Source organism: Anser cygnoides, chromosome 21 (assembly GCF_040182565.1).
Source record: "Anser cygnoides isolate HZ-2024a breed goose chromosome 21, Taihu_goose_T2T_genome, whole genome shotgun sequence".
In the NCBI taxonomy this organism is placed as follows: domain Eukaryota; kingdom Metazoa; phylum Chordata; class Aves; order Anseriformes; family Anatidae; genus Anser; species Anser cygnoides.
Genome location: NC_089893.1, coordinates 6639218 through 6656612, shown reverse-complemented (window position 1 = coordinate 6656612; position 17395 = coordinate 6639218). Strand labels below are relative to the sequence as shown.

At 58.0% G+C, this 17395-nt stretch overlaps 1 protein-coding gene across 9 annotated transcripts in view; it reads right to left on the bottom strand.

Annotated features, from left to right (window-relative positions):
- Positions 1 to 17395, bottom strand: part of IGSF9B (immunoglobulin superfamily member 9B) — a 51872-nt gene that overhangs the window by 19926 nt on the left and 14551 nt on the right. For 6 of the 9 annotated variants that reach the window (XR_010826144.1, XR_010826145.1, XR_010826146.1 and 3 more), the window contains 11 exons: positions 15173 to 15315; positions 13305 to 13445; positions 12236 to 12352; positions 10247 to 10397; positions 9773 to 9896; positions 6729 to 6904; positions 5744 to 5970; positions 5539 to 5623; positions 3792 to 3953; positions 2995 to 3040; positions 20 to 1645 (listed from right to left, as the gene is read on the bottom strand). Coding sequence is in view for 6 of the 9 variants with exons in the window: in XM_066981104.1 (XP_066837205.1) it covers positions 20 to 1645; positions 2995 to 3040; positions 3792 to 3953; positions 5539 to 5623; positions 5744 to 5970; positions 6729 to 6904; positions 9773 to 9896; positions 10247 to 10397; positions 12236 to 12352; positions 13305 to 13445; positions 15173 to 15315 (2998 nt within the window). In the remaining 3 variants the exon portion in view is untranslated. The remainder of the gene's footprint in view (positions 1 to 19; positions 1646 to 2994; positions 3041 to 3791; positions 3954 to 5538; positions 5624 to 5743; positions 5971 to 6728; positions 6905 to 9772; positions 9897 to 10246; positions 10398 to 12235; positions 12353 to 13304; positions 13446 to 15172; positions 15316 to 17395) is intronic. The other 3 variants (XM_066981105.1, XM_066981106.1, XM_066981107.1) reach the window with 3 other exon arrangements.

Below are 17395 nucleotides of genomic sequence, written 5' to 3'. Positions count from 1 at the left end.
CGGGGTCTCACGCACTTACCCCGAGGTGGCTACCGTTGTCGATGTGGGCTCCGGTCTGAGGATCTCCTCGCTAGCCCTCCTCGGAGAAGGGATGTCTCCGAAAACATCCATGGTGTCCGCGGGCAGGGAGGAGCCCTGGGAGCCAGAATAGCCGGTGGCCAGGGGGGTGAAGGCCGTGGTGGGTCGGTAGCTGGGGCTCTCTCCCCGGCTGCTCGGCGCGGGGGATCCGGTCGACGGCGTGGACTTGCGGGAGAAGCTGACCGCCGCGGGGGGCTGCAGGGTGATCTCCGACACTTCCGCCTGCTGGATGAGGCCCGGCCGGGGCCGGGCGCGGGCGGTCAGCTCCGGGGAGCTGTTGCGGGAGCTGAGGGGGCTTTGGGTCAGAGGAGAAAGCCTCGAAGGTTGTAGCACCACCTGATGTAAACTGGGCTCAGCCCTCCTGACCTGCCGAGGGCTGGGCCGAGGTCGGGGTTGGGGCTCGTACCACCTGGTGTCCAGGCTGAATGTGCTTGTGCCGCTGTGGCCGACGGGCTCGGACGGTTCGTGGTAAGGCAACACGGGTATGCCCATACCTTGACTGGTATGTCTTAGCTGCCCTTGACATCCCATGGGTTGCATAGGTTTGTCCTGCCACTTGGTGGTGGGGGGCACGGAGGGTTGGCCCCTGCCGGGTGACTTGCCAGTCCAACTCTTTGGTGCCTCCAGGGGCAGGATGCCCGGGTAGGACGCGGGGACGACCTGGAGAGAGGAAGGGGGCGGCCCCCGAGGAAGACAACCGGTGGGCTGGGAGCCCTCGGTCGCCTCGCACTGCTGGAGCTGGGGGGGGAACGCCGCGGGGGACGCCTCCAGGCTGCCGAAGGGGAATTCAGCCCCGCCCCAGGGCTCGGGGGACCGGCCCCCCGTGGGGGTCTGGGCCAGGGGCAGCGTGCTGTTGGAGGCGTTCTCCCCGTTCTCCTCAGGGATGGTGGGGTGTCCGAAGGGCCCCTCGGGGTGCAGAGGCGGGGAGGACATGACCGAGCTGAGCGGGCTGACTTCTGGCATGTAGAAGGGCGGCGGGTCCACCTCCCCGGGGCTGCTGCTGCTGAGGTAACCGTAAAACTGGTGGTGGAAAGCCCGGGGGGCCGGCGGGCGGGCCTGGCCGGTGGCCTGCAGGGCGCCGGGACCCTCCAGCGCCCGGTGGAACCGGGGGCTGTATGCTGGTGGCTGAAGGTAGGACTCCTGGCTGGATGAGAGAGGGGTGAGCTGGGCTTTGAGGGCCGTGACAGAGGCGGGGACGACGGGGTCGTCGTTCTCCTCGTCCGACTGCCGGAACTCGGGGTACATGTCCGTCTCCTCCACGAAGGGGAAGCCCTCGATCCGCCGCGTCTTCAGGGAGGGCTCCATCTCCGCCGGGTCCATGACAAAGCGGCCGTCCGGCCCGCGGCTGATGAGCTCGATGGGGGTGGTGGCCTCAGCTTCGGCCTCCGCCTTGGAGACGCTGTACTTCTTGCTGCTGATGGCCCGCTTGGTCTTCTTGTAGAGGGAGAGCTCCTTCTCCTTGGTGGGGCTCAGCATCCGCTTGGCCTGCGGGCCTTGGTCGTCGGAGGACTCGGAGGGGGGACGGAGCGTGCGGATGCTCTCAGGACTCACCTTGCCGGAAGACAACCTGGACCACAGGGGAGAAAAACCAAGAGAGGGGGCAGTCACCGAGGGGAAACGAGCTCTTCTCGCCCAGAAGAGCTGCCGGATCCGGAAAACAAAGCGTTACCAGCTCTCCAAGGAGGAACTGCTAGAAGAAATTTGCGGGGACTACCAAGACGGTAGAGCCTTGCCCAGCTCCAACACAGGCTGCGAGAAGCAAGTGGAAGAGAGGAGCCAGAAGCACCACACACCATACCTGCTCCTCGGGTACACCTTCGCATCCCCTTAGGGCTGGCAGTTCACTCCAGTGCCTTGCAACAAGCTCCACAGTCCCATCAAAATGAAAGACAGATCCAGAGCTCACTTCCAACTCCTTCAAAAGTTTTCTACGTTCACCTGAGCTATCCACACCTGGGAAAGCCCCCAAGAGGAGGGGCTCCCCGATTTCTAGGGCTCCAGAGGGATGTCAGATAAGCATCCCCTCCTGCAGACCTCAGCATCTCACTTGGAGCTGCCGACGGATGATCTCAAATCAACTTTTTCCCTCTTCAGAATACTCAAATTGAAGGCTGAGAGCCTTAAAAGACACGGAGGTGGCAGGGAAAGACAAACATCAGAACAGCATCCCTTGTCAGAAAGCCTTGGACAAACAGGATTGAAGGGCAAAAGGTAGCAGATCCAACAGAGACGGTGTGGGCATGGTATTTCAGTGCCGTGGATGAACTGAAAAGAGCAAGACTAAGATCCACCAGCACTGGGACATTTTGCAGCTGTCCAGGAGACTAAGCGTGAGGAGTCCACACCTCAGACTCTTTCTTGCACTCCCATGGGGAAGATGCTCCCGCTGTTTAGTACCTACAAGTGCTTTTGACAGGCTCTTAGAGTTGTGGCTAGCGCAGCATCACGATCCACTGCCTTTGGGCACACGTGGAAAGAGGCTTTGGCAGGGGACTCTTCATGGGAAATGACAAGATAAGCAGTTAAGAGTCTGAATTTCCCAAGAAAAAACAAACAGCACAACTCAAAACTACACCGGGCTTGCATGAAGGACTCCGTACGCAGCAGTAGCCCGTTTCCTGAGGAGCCACTTCAAGCTGGGCGTGTAATTCCTTTCCACCTGGTCAAGGTGTACGGATCCACCGGTCGTCTCTTAAAGTCTTAAAGTTTGCTGTGTTTGTCCCTGCTGCTTTCTGCTCCAAAGCCTGTTTGTCTCTTGTGAACCGTTCTGTTCCCGCAAGTTTAGGGAACACGAAAACCAAACCATCAGAAGCAATAAAACAAGGCCAGATATTTCCATTTGACCTTTGCAACAACTGTAGAAAGAGGCACCTTGAAGACCCACAGCCTGGTGCCGCATCTAAGACAGATACTTACGGGGACTCCAAACTCTTCCTGCAGTGGGTTATCGAGAGAGGAGGGTCTGGAAAAGAATAAAAAGGGGAAAGAAGAGAGAACGCTAAGGAGGCGCAACAAGACAGAGACAGACAAACAACATCACAACCACAAAAGAAGACACTCAACAAGAGGCCAAGGTTTCATCGCTCCAGTGCTTTAATGGTTGCTGACAACAAACGGCTCCCGTCACAGTTTCCTATCAGTCCTGCGGCCGCAGTCTCGCACGCTAGAGGCGAAGGAGCCGATTCCCCTGCCCTCTCCAGCTCCCCGGCCGCCTGGACGGGTGGTGGTTTCCCTACCGGGCGCTCCTGCAAGGCGGCTGCAGTCCCAGCTTTAGGGAAGTGGGGCGGCGGAGTCTCCTTCATGGGGTCTTCTCTAGCCTAGCGCGGCCATCGGGCACTGCCCGTGCAGGCGAGGCAGAGCCCAGCGCCAGGGGGACCTCGGGGAGGGCCACGGTCCCCTCCCCGGCCAAGGGGACATCCCAGCCCTAGCCCCCAAGCTCTAGGAGTTGTCACCACGCGAAAGCGCGCCCTCGGACATCCCAGGCTAGGGGTTCTCTGCTGCCTCTTCACCCACCCTTCCTCTCCCACTCCCGACCACGGACGCTTTCAGGCACAGCTGGGGGATGAAGTCAGGGCTTCACCTGAAGACGCGCACGGGTGGAAGAAGAGACAGACAGGGAAGAACATTACCACCACAACGCAGCCAGGGAGGAGAAGGAGAGAGACAACGAGGGGACAGGAAGGAGGAGGGAAGCACGCCGGGGCCGGGCTCACCTTTCTTGCGCTTGAGTTTGCGTTTGCGTTGCTTGTTGACGAAGCAGGCGGCGAGTGTGCTGAAGAGGATGGCGGCAGCCAGGAAGCAGATGGTGGCAACGATGCCAGCCAGCACCGGGCGGGCTAAACCCTCGTCCGTCAGGTCAGGCTGAGGGAATACGTCTGGGAAAAAAAAAAAAAGCCATCAGGTGTTAGACACACACATGCTCCTGCCTGCTGCTTCTCCCTAGGGGATCAGCTGCAGTCTGAAGGGCAAAGCTGTCTTGACGCAAGGCAACTCGCTCGCTCCTGGTACTGAGGATAACCTTGAAGCAAAAACCCTGCCTTAAACCGAGCCCACGTGGGGAGGCCTGTGAGTGCTGCTGCAGGCCGACACAGAGTAATTCAGCGACCTCACACGGGACGGACCCTTTGTCTCTGGTGATGGACACATCGGGAAGAAATGCCCACACCACACAAATGCACGGTTATGCACGGATGAACACAGCTGCACAACACCCACAGTTATTTTGGTTCCTGTAATAACTCGCTGCAGCAGCACCAGGTATCTCCCTCCGAGCCCTCATCACACCACTTCGCTAGCCACGAGTGAATCAGAACCACCACCGGAGCTTATTTAGCTGCCTCCATTTGCAGACACAAGAGCGGTTATCGCATCCTGCACACACCAGTGCTCCTGCCACGCACCCGCACAGGGTCAGCGCGCATCTGCTTGCTGGGAGCACTGGCGCTCAGCCGCAGACAGCGGCCCAGGAGGGCCGGGGCACGCACACACCCTGAGGCTGCAGCTGGCTCCGTGCACCCTGAGCTGTCAAACCCCATCAGAAACATCGTGCAAGAGGAGAGCAGCAGCTCCGGGAGGGCAGCGAGCAGGCTGCCGGCAGCAAGCAGGCTCCCTGCATCGCGCCAGCACCACTTGGGGGCAGAGAGAGACCGCTTCATTCCTGCGCGCAGCCGAGCTGGGCGGCTCCTCGCTTTTTTTCCGGGAAAGCCATACAAGCAGGGCTCGTCGCATCCTCTCCTCCTGCAGACCTTCCCTTCCCATCGCCATCATCTGCTCTGCCTGGCCCTGGCTGAAAATCGCTCCTCCGAGCTGCACCGGGGTGCAGGGGACACGCTGCAGCGAGTCACCATCTCCTATTGCAAAGCTCTGCTGTGTTTGTGTTTTTTTTTTTTCCCCTCTCAGACACCGCACTGCAGTGCTGCGTTTCCCTCTCTGCACCTTTCATTTCCATTTCTAGGCTGCGCAGCGCCCGGCTCCCAGCTTTGTTCTCAGGGCATCCCACAGAGCTGAGCTGCCCCTCTGCTCCGACAGATGCTGCACCGCACCCGTTGGAAAGGAACAAACGGGGGGTTTGTCCTCGCCTGCTCCGAGCACCCCTCCTCTGTTTGTGCTGGGAAGGCAGCACGGCCACAGCTTCCCCCACCACCTCCCAGATCTCCCCTTGGCTGTGGAAAGCACTGACAGCATCAGCCCCTGCACTGCAGTGCTCATTTCCAGCACAGAGCCCAAGACCAAGGCTTCCTGCGATCAGAAGGGCAGCAGCTGTGCCGGGACACTAATCCAAAGCCTGTGCCCATCAGCCCAGCTCACAGCCAGGGTTCTCAGGCAAAAACACAAACCCAGTGCTCCCAACCCGCTGCTGTGTTGCTGCTGCACCGCCTGGGCACAGCACCAGCTGCAGACAGCAGAAACGGTCCCACGGCCGCCAGGCACGGGGAGGGAAGAGGAAGCAGCACCCCTTACCTGTACTGGACACGCCAGCAACGTTACTGGGTTCGCTGATGAGATCCTGCATGACCGCCAGGACGCGGAACTCGTACCAAGTGTCCTGAAACACCAAGCACATCCGTCAGAAGCGGAGCACCCCAAAAAGCACCTCCCCAGGGCCGCAGCAGGCAGCGCAGTGCCCGCACACTGCCGGAGCAGTGTCAGGTCGGTCCCCGCTCACCTGGGACAAGTCCTTGGCAAAAAACTCGTTCTCGGTCCCGAGGATGGCATCGTCCAAGATCTCCCACCTCTCCGCAACGCGGAACTCCATGATGTAGCGGTCGATGGGAAAGCTGTGGTTGGCAGGAGGGAGCCACGACAGGAGGACGCCTTGCTGTGTCCGGTTGGCTGTGAGGCACCTCGGTGGGGTAACCAACACCAGAGGCTCTGGAGTTGTTACAGGGAATGCTGCGGACAGGGAAGATGGAACAAGGCGCCTCTGAGGTGGGGGTAAGGGAAGCGCAGAGGATGCTCTCCTCCCTGGGGTGATAGCCACGATCTCTCCCTTGCATTTCGAAGCAGGGGCTCCTCGTGCACCTGCACACCGTGTCCTGCGAGGTGCAGGTGAGCCTGCACAACAGCAGCATGCCGGGATCTCTCCCGCGTGCTGGCACCAGCACAGACAGTCCATGACTGCAGCAGCAGCTCCCTCCTCCCAGGGGGTCAGGACATGTCTCAGCACGTGCTCTGTCTCAGAGACACAAAGGCAGCTTTCCAAAAAGGGGAAGACTAAAGATGCACCGACTACAGAAAGGGGCACAGCATCTGAAAGCCTCCTCCTTCCCCGACCTACTTGTGAGACAGCCCCCAGGCGGGTACCCAGCGCAAGGCCCTTTGTGATGCTCCCGCTCTGAGCTGCACGCAAGTGGTTTTGAGCTCTGTTAATAACTCCTGACCCAAGATGAACCTAAGGAAGATCTGTAAGGTGACCAGCTCACCTCCCCTGAACCATTAGGACAAGCTTTTAGGTGTCCTGAGCACCCAGCAAAGTCCACAAGTTTCATCCAGGACGCTCCAAAAAACACCTCTGTGGCTGGAAACCTCTGCTGCCGGCCGCCAGCTCCATCCCAGCAGACAGGACAGGTGGCAAGGAGCCAGCTCCCCTGCTCTGCGGGCCTCCCAAAGCCCCCCTCGCCCTCCGCCCCAAGTGTTTATGCAGGACCCACCTAGAGTGTTCACAGTGACCACCTCACTGAAGGAGCTGGTGCCCAGCTTGTTCTGAGCCAAGACGCTGAACTGGTACGCGGTCTCCGGTTCCAAGGTATCCACCAGGAGCCAGCTGGAACCAGCTGGCACAGGGAGAGACAGCCAGTCATGGGGGCCAAACTGGGCTCTCTTCACCCTGCCAAGAGAGAGGAGAGCATCCTCAGGGAAGGTGCCTCCAACCGGGAGGACGACGATGCCGCGTTAACTTCTCGAGTGATAATGGAGCTGTCCCGAGAGATGGTTTGGTTTGGCAGCAGCGATGTGCATGGACGTGGCGCTGACACTCGCCACCCAAGAGCTGGCTCAGGGTCAGCGCACACGAGGACCTGGAGCACCATCCCATCACACCAAGGGCACTGCTACCAGCCCTCCCTGCTGTCTCGCAACCCCTGTGCCCTTATGGCAGGGTCGTATACAAAAGCATGGCCAGCAGCCCCTCTCTAAGGGTTATCTCCATCAGATCCCGAAGGCAAAAGGGCAAATTCGGTTATTTTTTCCACTTTAAGTGATGCAAAAGTGATGGGCCCTGTTCTCGTTTATACCTCAACAATTCCCAAGCCAGAGCAAAGCAGCATCCCCTTAGCTGTACCCCTGTACATACAACCCCACAGGAGACAGTTAACTAACTCACCATTTTTGCCAGGGGTCTAACCAACAAACCCAGGGCTTTTTTTCTGCATCCGGAGCCATCCCACGCATCCACCTCCAAGTCACAGCCACCAGGGGAAGCACCCTGGTGAATGAGTCCCGGGTCTCAGAGCAGCACCCCTGCACTGCGGTGATACTGCAAAAACCACCGAACCCCATGCACGTCCTAGAGAGATGCTCCAGCGAGCCCCAGCCCTCATCTGCAGGTTTCTGTCGTGTCCGCAGAGGATTTGGGAAAGATTACTGCAGCAGGTCTGTTCTGCATAGTTATGCAGGCATGTCTATAGCCATCAGTGCACTGCCAGGGAAACCCACTGGGTAGGAAGGGCTGGAGCAAAGACGAGTAATGTCGCTGTAAAGGGAGCAAAAGGTGAGGCAGCAGCAAGCTATGGAAAGCAGCAGGCTGGCAGAGCGCCACGCATGTGCAGAGTGCTTCGACCAAACCCAGAGGCTGCGGGCAGGAAAGCCCCGAAATCACCACAGCTCCGGTGGGGACTACAGCTCCCAGGAGCTGCACGGCAGAGCTGCCTGCCACCCAGGGCAGGTGATCCCGCAGTATTTAACACCCCCCTGTCGTCACGTCCCTGCTCCTGGGTGCTGCTGTGGGCAGGGAGAGCGGATGGTAGATGCAATGCTCTTCGCCCCAGCCGGGGGAGAACGCCCTCACCGAGGGGGCACGCACGCACAGGTGGGATGCTCCGGTGGCCCTGGCTGTGTCAGGAACAGGAACAGCATTTCCAGCAACTGCAGAAGCAGGAGGGAAGCGTGGACTCCCCAGGAGGTGAAGCAATGCTTTGCTTGAGCATCCCGTACCGCAGCATGGAGGAACATACGTGACCACTGGCCAGCCAGCTCTCCAGATAGCACCAAATAAAGCCGAGAGAGCAGCACCCAAGCAAGGAGCAGCTCTGCTGTCACCTTCCACTCGTGATCCTCCCCCCAGCACCATCCCCATCCCCATCTCTCCTGGGCTCTCTGGGCCCAAGGACCAGCACAGCCCCAAGGACTCACATCCTACAGGACAAGATGGGTCTCTCCCTCCTTCCCGGGCTCCCCACAGCACCCTGTAAATTTCCTAACGCCCTTCCCTGCCCCTGGCTGCCTCTCTTTTCGTGGGGGGTCTGGAGAAAAGAGGGCTGGGCAGGCAGCTGGGGCAGCGGGAACAGCAGCTGCCACCTCCCTCCAAGGTGAGGCACGTCTCAGGAGCAAGGAGGTCAGATCAGTCCTTCCCAAGGACGCTTTTAGAGGCAGCCACGTGAGGTCTGCACCACTCCATCCACTCCTCCCCACTCGCTCCCTCATTTTTCTCTTCCGCTCATTCAGTTTCTTCCATCTCCTGTCCTCTGCCTCCCGACACAATTATCCGGCCCCACCGTGCGAGCGCCGAGCCTGTCCTCAGTCCAGAGGAGAACAGAATTCATTACAGGCAGCATCTCTCCAATCCCCACTCTATCAGCAGACCCCATCTGGGCAAATTAAGGAAAGGAAGGAAAGAAAGGGAGCGAGAAGAAAGGCTCAAGAAGCGGAGGAGGACGTCAGCACCAGCCTGTGAAAGGCAAGGTGCCATCCCCTCCGCATTTCAAAGGACGGCTCTTCAGAGGAGAAGGACAACGAGTGCAGAGCCTGGAGAAGAGCCTGACCTTGCTGCAGCTACGTTTCGCCCTCCCTGACGTGGGAAGGCTGGATGTGCCCCTTTGCTTTGGGTACCAGCAGCTAAGGGAGCAAAGTCTCCCGGCCAGCACCGCCCGGCGGCTGGTCGCACGCTCAGCTGGGATTTAGCAGCCCCCGGGGAGTCAGAGAGGAGGGAGAGATCGTTTCTGCTTAGTCACATTTCTTCAGGAGGCACTCTAAAGATTGCATTTGCCGTCCTCTCCGTGGCTGCTAAGCTTCATAAACAGTTTATCTTGAAATTAGACGCCAGAGGCAAAGTTACAAGAATGCAAAGCGTCTCCCCTTGTAAGCAGAATAGAATTTGCTGGGGCAGACAGATGTAGTGGCTAGCACAAAAGGGAAAGGGAACACAGGAGACCTACAGCACTACTGCTGCCCGTCTCTCCGAGGCACTGGAGGGGACCGCAGCGCCGGCAGCTCCTCTGCACTCAGAAAAGGTGGGGAAAAAATGGAAAAAAGCTGCAGGGAGCAGCCCAGGGCCACCTCCACCCTCCCCATCCCTCCCATCTCAGGGCCGGGGCTTGCACCAGGGCATCGGGGGCTCTACGCCACGTCACGGCACGACCCAAGCACGTTGCCCCTCACCACCCGTTCCCCCCCCGCCGCGGCACGGCCCCGCTGCTGGAAGCTGGGGTCGGCTAGGAAGGAAAAGAAGCAGAGAGCAAAGCATGCGGGGATGACTCACAGAGGGCCGTACCAAACTGAGAAAGTCTGCTCGTATCCACCGTCGTAGCCGGGCTCCCAGGAGACGTTGGCAGAGGTCATGGCAACCACAACATGCACACTGGTGGGGGCATGAGGGCTTGTGCCTGCGGGGAGAGAGACGGGTTGCAGCGGGAGCAGGGGCACGGGAGGGATTCCTGGCATTAATGCAGCCCCACAGCTCCTGGGAGGGATTTGCTCCCAGCCACGATACGAGGGGACTCCTCCGAAATAGGAAAGCCTTTGTTTCATGCAGGATTTCTGCTAATCCACATCCACAGGTGGCCAAAATAAAGGAGCAGAAAACGCAGCACCACCAGTAACTAACACGAAAAGGAGACATCGCTCACCACGGGAAGCATCCCTATCCCATGTGTGACACCCTGCTCGGTGCGGTGACCCCCCGGTGCCCTCCACCAGCTGTCCCCAAGGCCCCGTTTCCCCCTCCTGCCCGTACCTACGACTGTAAGGTGAGTGCTGGCAGTAATGCTTGCGACGACGTTGGTGGCGACGCACTCCCACTCGCCATGGTCGTCCTTGCCGAGGGAGCGGATCTGCAGGGTGCCGCCGGGCAGCGTGTTGTGCTTGCTCCTGCTGGGCTTCCCTACCTTGGGCAAGGAGCGGGGGGAGCAAGGCAAAGAGAGAAAAAACCACAACTCAGCAGCACGCCAAGCAGGGCGAGGCGGCAACGCGTTAACTGAGCTATCTGCAAGGCCTACAGGGCGCCACCAGGCACGAGCGGGGCTCTCGGCTCTCCGCTCCCTGCGAGGTCTCCCCGGTTTCCAGAGAGGACCTGGCACGGTAACGCGAGGGACATGCGGACGGGGGCCGGTGTTCTCAACCCGTACACAAGCGGAAAAACCCCACGGCGCTCGGACGGGCACCGAGACCTTCGCAAGAACTCGATCCGGGTCCTCCAGCATCCAAAGCTGAAACTGCCACCGCCGCGGGGGACGGCGCACCAGCTGTCCCCAGCAAATGCCCTCCGAGGTGGGGGCCTGCCCCCAGGAGATGTCCCAATGGCCCCTCTCGCCCCCAGCCAGCGGCGGAGGAGAGGCAGGACCACTCCTGGCAGAGGTTTCGGCAGGAGGGACCCCGGGCACGTGGGAAGCTGACATGCACGAAGGTGCCTGGCAGCTCTCAAGCCGAGCGGAAAGATGGATCTTGCAACAACTCGTGTTTCTGCCCAGTATCTGAAGCCGTGCAAATCCCCCGTCGCTCCCGGTCCTCTCTGGCTGTTCTTCACGCGTGGATCCCACTGATGGGCTCCGGGGACCTGCAGCGCCTGCAAGCAGCCCGCTCCTGCGCAGGGGGAGCGGATGGGCACGGGGGTTACCGGTGCCTGGCCCAGGTCTTGTGGGGTCCTTCAGGAGGAGGCAGGTCAGCTCTCGGGGGCTGGTGGGGAGCGAGGGAGCTTTCTTCTTTCCCTGGGAAACTCCTCTCAGCCCAAGCCAGCCCTGGCTGAAGGCAGGGGAGGGAAAGCCCAAAGCCGTGATGTGAGGAGGAGGGCCAGAAAGCACAAAAGAAGTTGGAAAGAAACCTAAATAAGAAGGGGGCGGGGAAGGAAGGAAAAATAAGATCGATAAGAAAACTAAAGAGCTAACAACTTTCAGGTAGGTCGCTTGAGATCTGCCCAAGCTACAGTCCTCCTTGTGCTGGTAAAACTGTGAACAGACGGAGAACCTCACGCTGCAGGGAGCGAGGATGGTGCCCCCAGGGCGATGCAAGGATCCTGAGGAGCCCTCCTGGGAGGGCTGGAAGGGGGCAGGCGGCTTGGAGAGAAGATCCTGGCAGTGGGACAAAGAGCCCAGGAGGTGCCCTGCATTGTGGCTCTCCTACGGGCGCAGCAAAGGTGGGAAGCAAAGGGAAGAGGGGACTGGAAAGCTCCGGTGACACCACACCAGGCCCTACCCTGCTCTAAAGGAAGAAACATCCTCAAATCGTTATGTACAGTCCAGCACGGTTAAACCAGCTTCTTCCCATGGTCTTCCGAGTCACAGGGCACCAAAGGAGGCACTGACAGGTCCAGGCCCTTGCCAAAAATTCAGCCAAGCCCCAGGGCAGAGCCCCCCTGGGCAGGCTCTGGTAGCACGTCCCCTCTTGAGGGACAAGCGTCGCCGGTGCCAGCTTCACCGGGAAGAGGAGGAGGAAGAGGAAGGTGTCCCACAGGCAGTGCCAGCGAGGAAGAGGAGGAAGGGGCCGGGGCGGGGGCAGTGCTCAGCTTTGCAGATGCTGCTGTGAAGGTTTTTTTCACGGTATCAGAAAGAACTCAGTGGCCACAAGCCGGGCTCCCCCACCCACCTGCGGGACAGGACGGCAGTGGCTCAGCCCAAAGCGAAGCAGCTGTACCTGCAGTTTGTTCTTACCGGGACAGAGTGTGGCTTCTCTGTCTGCAATATTCACCAAAAGCCAAAGGCACTGCAGATTTGTCTGGCAGGCCGGGTACCTTTCTCCAGGTGATGATAGGAAAGGGGTCTCCCGCAGCAGCACAAGGAATCAACAGCTCCCTCCCTGCCTCCTGTCTGTACTCCCAGCCTGGTAGCACCGTGAAATAGGGGGGGTCCTGCAGCCAAGGGAAAAGGCAAGGAGCGTGAGCCCACACCACCAACATCCCACCGCTCACCAACATCCCGCCTGGCAGCTCACGCCTCCGGCTCCACACCACCAAACCCTCCCAAAACGAATTCATCGGTGGTTTGGGTAAGGCCGAGGTGAGCAGCAGAAAGCGGGTGCGAACGAGGCTTTATGGCACACCGAAATCACACGCATCGAGGGAAGTTTCTGCTGAAAAGCCACCGAGCCACCTTGTTTAAATTTTAAGGAGGTAAACAGGAAAAAAAAAAAAACAAAACAACGCCCACGTCACATCAGATATCAGCCTGATTAGTCAGCTCGGCGGATGTGTGTATGTACGAGGAGGTTTGCAGAGCTCTATCGTGTGAATCTCAGCAATCAAACACTCCTCGCCACAGCTCACATGTGTCTTTTTGTTCAGGGAACAAAGCTCCTACTCCAGCAGTGCCGGTGGCTACAGCGGAGCAGCAAAAGCCCACGGAGCTTTTCTACAGCTTAAATCATCTTTTTATTAAAATCCTCTGCAAATCCAAGCCCGGGTCAGCAGGACTGAACATTTGTTGGCAAACAGGCCATCCCGGGGATGGGAACGATGCTTCGTCAAAGCGTCCTGGTGCAGGTCTGCTAAGGCTCGATGCGACGCGCCAGCACCTTATTTTGGTTTGACACACAAGGGCCAGCACTTCCCCACTAACCTACACTCGGTAATGAACGACAACTGCAGGCAGACTTTAAAAAAATAGTAATAATCTTAAAAAACGGTAATCTACCTCTGCGGCACTGTGCTGAACAGGAAGGCTCACCCAGCCACACAGTAGCACAGTTTGGTGAAATGCACACATCCACAGCACCCAGCCCGGGACCCCAGCCCCCTGCACACCCCAAGAGCTCCCCTGGGGCCACCCCCCACGGCAGATGTGCTGGGGCAGCAGGAACGTTACCTTCAGTACCAGTCGGGCAGGGGGAGACTGGCCCATCGTACCCAGGGCGTTATAAGGCACACAGGTGTAAGTGCCGAGAGCATCTTCGGTTGCCTCCTCGATTCGGATCGACCCATCTTCCAGCAGGTTCCAGCCAGAGTACTGCGGCGGGGAGGAAGAGGCAGCTGCAGCATCCCGCTCACACCACCGCTTATTTGCCCTTCAGCCAACCCCAAAAACTAAGCCCAGGGCGGCTGGCGCATCTCCCGGAGGTGCCCAAATTGCTTTCGAGTCCCATTCCCAGCACCCAAGCCACCTCCTCAAACACAGAGAGGGGAAAAGCAGGCGAGATCAGCCTGCCCGAGTGCAGACAGCAAGGAAATCCACATCTCAGCCTTGGGTCTAGATTTCTTTTCCAGTTAACCAGGAGACTTTGGTAAACCCCGCGACGTGATTTATCCCTTCCAGGAGTAGATGCCTCAGCTCGAGCACAGACCCGTTTCCTGGAAGCACTGCTCTCTCTCCAAGGACTGCAAAAGCAGCCTGGATGACTAGTCCTCGACACCGGCATCAGCTCTGGAAATGTCTAAAATCAGGCGAGACAAACGCCACCCACGGAGCCCGAACACCCGGCGAGCTCCCGCCAGCAGCGGTGAGCAGGAGGTGAAGGCACAGCTTGTGCCTGCTCCCCAGGAAGGATTTCCCAGCCCTGAACACACCGATGACGCAGGGGTTTGTCTCGCTGATGCTTTCCTCCTTACATACAGTCAGGCTTCTTCAAGTGGCCCAACAGATTCAATGACAGTACCGTACCTCAGGTAAAACAGATGGGTTCAATGATCTTCATAGGTCCCTTCCAGCTGAACTATTCTATTGCAAAACACATGCCTAAAGGCACTGAAGATTTTTTTTTCTTTCAAAGCTCTCCTGTTTGGTGTTCATTAAAAAAGCCTCCTGTGACTCAGACTTCTGTCTCTTAACAAAAAAACCCACATCCTAAGAAGAGCAGCCACACAGCAAGGACCTCATAGGAAGGATGCCATGGCAGCAAGCACAGCAGCCTGCCCTCACCTCCCTATGTCTTGAGTAGACACATTAAAATCCCCCTCATCCCTTCACTCCCTCCTTTTTAAATGCATTCTTAAAATTAACTTAACAAAAGGAGCCATTTCGCTGGTACGGGCGGGACATTTTGTGATAAAAACCTGAGCAGCTCACCGAGCATGGCCACAGCCGGGTTTTCCCTGGCCAGAGTAAGGCCAAGTCCCAGCTCACACCTTTTGTAAACTGGGGGGGGGGACCAGGAGCCTCCACTCAGGCTCTTCGGCACCCCACGGAAGGGGAACACAGCCCTGCTGGGCCCTGGGGAGACCAAGGGCTGAGGGCCCCCAAACCTGGTGGCACCAAGATGACCCCACATGAGAAGCCGCGGGCACCAGCGACCAAGAACCCGCACGGGCAGCAGGTTTAAACCAAGGGAAAACTCCAGATCGTTAATATTTAAACAAAAAAAAAATTTAAATACTGAGTGTTTTCCTTAAATATTTAATGGCTAATATCCTTGCTGAGACTATCAAAGCACGATTACAGGAAGACAGAGACTTGTTAAAAGGGTCTTTTAACCATTAGGTGCCCTTGGAAGAAAACAGGGCCATCGGAAGGTCATTTCAGAGGTCTGGGAGATTCAGACAGCATGTCTACAGGCGCCGTGGGCTGCCCGAAGGAACCTGAATTAACTCAGCCCAAGCTGCTCTGGTAGGGAAAAAACGGCGTCAGCCCACCCAGGGGCTTTCTCCTCCCTGGACACGAAGGCTGGGGCTCAGCAGCTCGGGTGGAGGACAGCACAGACACCCCTTACCCTCATCCCCCCCTCCCCGCTGCTCCCTCACCTTCTCGACGCGCAGGGGCCGGCCGTCCTTGTTCCACTTGACCAGCGTGACGGGGGGCTCTGCCTCCACGGGGCAGCGGATGTACCCGTGTATCCCGATGGGAACGTAGATGACGGGGGGCATGTTCACCACGCGGGCAGGATCTGGGAGAGCAGCACCAGGTTAACACCGGGAAGGAGCCCGTCTCCCTCCCCACCCGGCTGCGGAGGACCAATACTGCTCGTGCAAGGAGTCCAAACCCCCAAATACGAGTCCAAATCCCCTAAATGCGAGTCCAAACCCCAAATGCTCCTAAGTCTCCCACCAGCTGATATCTTCGGGCTCGCGCTCACATCCACTGCAACAGCTGGAGTTTCTGGGGGGCTTTATTTGCACCCAGTGGGTCCCTACCTGGAGCTCATTAAGAGCTGCGCTTCATTAAAAGCCGCCTTTAAAAGGCAGCACCAAACACCCGTTCCCACACCCCGAGCGACACCGCCCTGCAGCCCGCTCTCGCCAGAAGGAAAAAAAGGCTGTGGGCAAGCCTGGAGGCGCCTCCCAAGGCGACGACAACGCTTCTGTTCCTCCTGCTGTGTATAGGGGAAACAACTCCAACCCAGCAAACAAAAACTGTTCCAACCCCAGCACCCTAAAACACACCAAGGGCAGCAGCCGAGACCGAGAAGGGACCTGCGGTCAGGCCAGCGTGAGCCGCTTCCCTCCTATTTGTTTGTACTCGCAGCCCATGCCTAATTGAGGCTGGGTTGCGTGGAAAAAATCAGCCACCTCCACCCTTCCAAATAGGATGCAAAAAAGCTTAAAATATGTATCTAACCTCCCCACGTTTCACCACCCACGCAGCAAGACGTCTCGCAATCCTCAAGTCTAGAACGTGTCATTAACAGCGCTTCTAAGAGCTTTTTAATTAAATGCGAGTGGGTTGGAGAGAACCTAGACTTTCTTTAATAAGAAGCTTTTAAAAAAAAAAAGTTACTTCTAATAAGGAGAGCGAGTATTTCTACAAATCTCGTCTAGACACCAGCAGCACAAGGTTACGGGAAAATCCTAACGGGGCTTACGCTGCGCTGGGGAAGGAAATCGCTTTTTTGGGGAGCGGCGTCCCCGTGCTGCTGATGCACAGAGGCAAAGCTCGGGGTAAAACTACGGGGTTGGGATGGAAGGGATGGGTGACGGAGGGATGCAGGGCCCAGGATGTGCAGATCTGTCCCCTCTGCGCTAGGGCAAGGGTATCCGCGAGAGAAAACCCAGAGGGGAAGAGAAATCTCATCCCGCAACCGAGGAGAACACATAAAAGTCAATGAGAAAAATTCATTGTGGCTTCTCTGGCCAAAGAGGGGGCTCAGAACCATTCCAGCTCCAGTTTGCTAAAAGCCTACCCCAAAGTTATGGGCAAAAAAAAAGTTCAGGGTTATTAAAGCCTGACACCAGAATTAAGACCCCTCACTGGAGCTTTTTTGAGGTAAAAGCACCCAAGCTCGGGAGCCGTGCAAGTTTCCAAAGCTGTGAGCACCGGATGGCAAACGCGACCCCAACAGCTCCCCAAAACCTCCTGCTGCCACGGGGCACCCCAGCACTGACCCCATAACCCAGATTAGGGAGCAGCATGCACGGGACCGGCTTAGGGAAATGTAATCAAGTGGTGGGGCAGCCGGGGAGGAGGTAATGGGATAGAGAGGCTCCCTGCGAGGTCAGCAGGAACCCTGCCGCCGTCCTCCCGGCCGCATCCTGCCCCTTTTCCCGTGCCCTAAGGGAGCGCACAGGACCGCCAGCCCCAGCGCCCCGCGGACGTGGGGGTTTTCACTAACAGGCAGCTCCCAGCGGTGGGCCTGTAGTCACAGGCTGAAAGGTCTTCAGAAACCGAGCTCCAAGCCCCGTTTGTTCGAGCCTATCTTTCATAATAAAATAAAATCACTGCAGCCTTTTACAGCAGAGCAATATTGCAATTGCAGACTGCAGAAATTTGGGCCATTACTGTCGAATGCCATAGGATGCTGGTGGCACACTACCCATTAAAGCAGGGGGAGCCGGAAAGAACAAGCGTGGGAAGAAACGCTCCTTTCAGAGCTGTTCCCCTCCGTTTGTTTAGATCAGTTACCGCCTGAAATTATTACACGCAGCCCTACAAATTCACAGAAAACCACGTCACAGCAACGAGCCCCCACGACAAATACCGAGAAATAAAGCGGGGATTTGATATTAAGAGCCCTGATGGGGTGTTTGCAG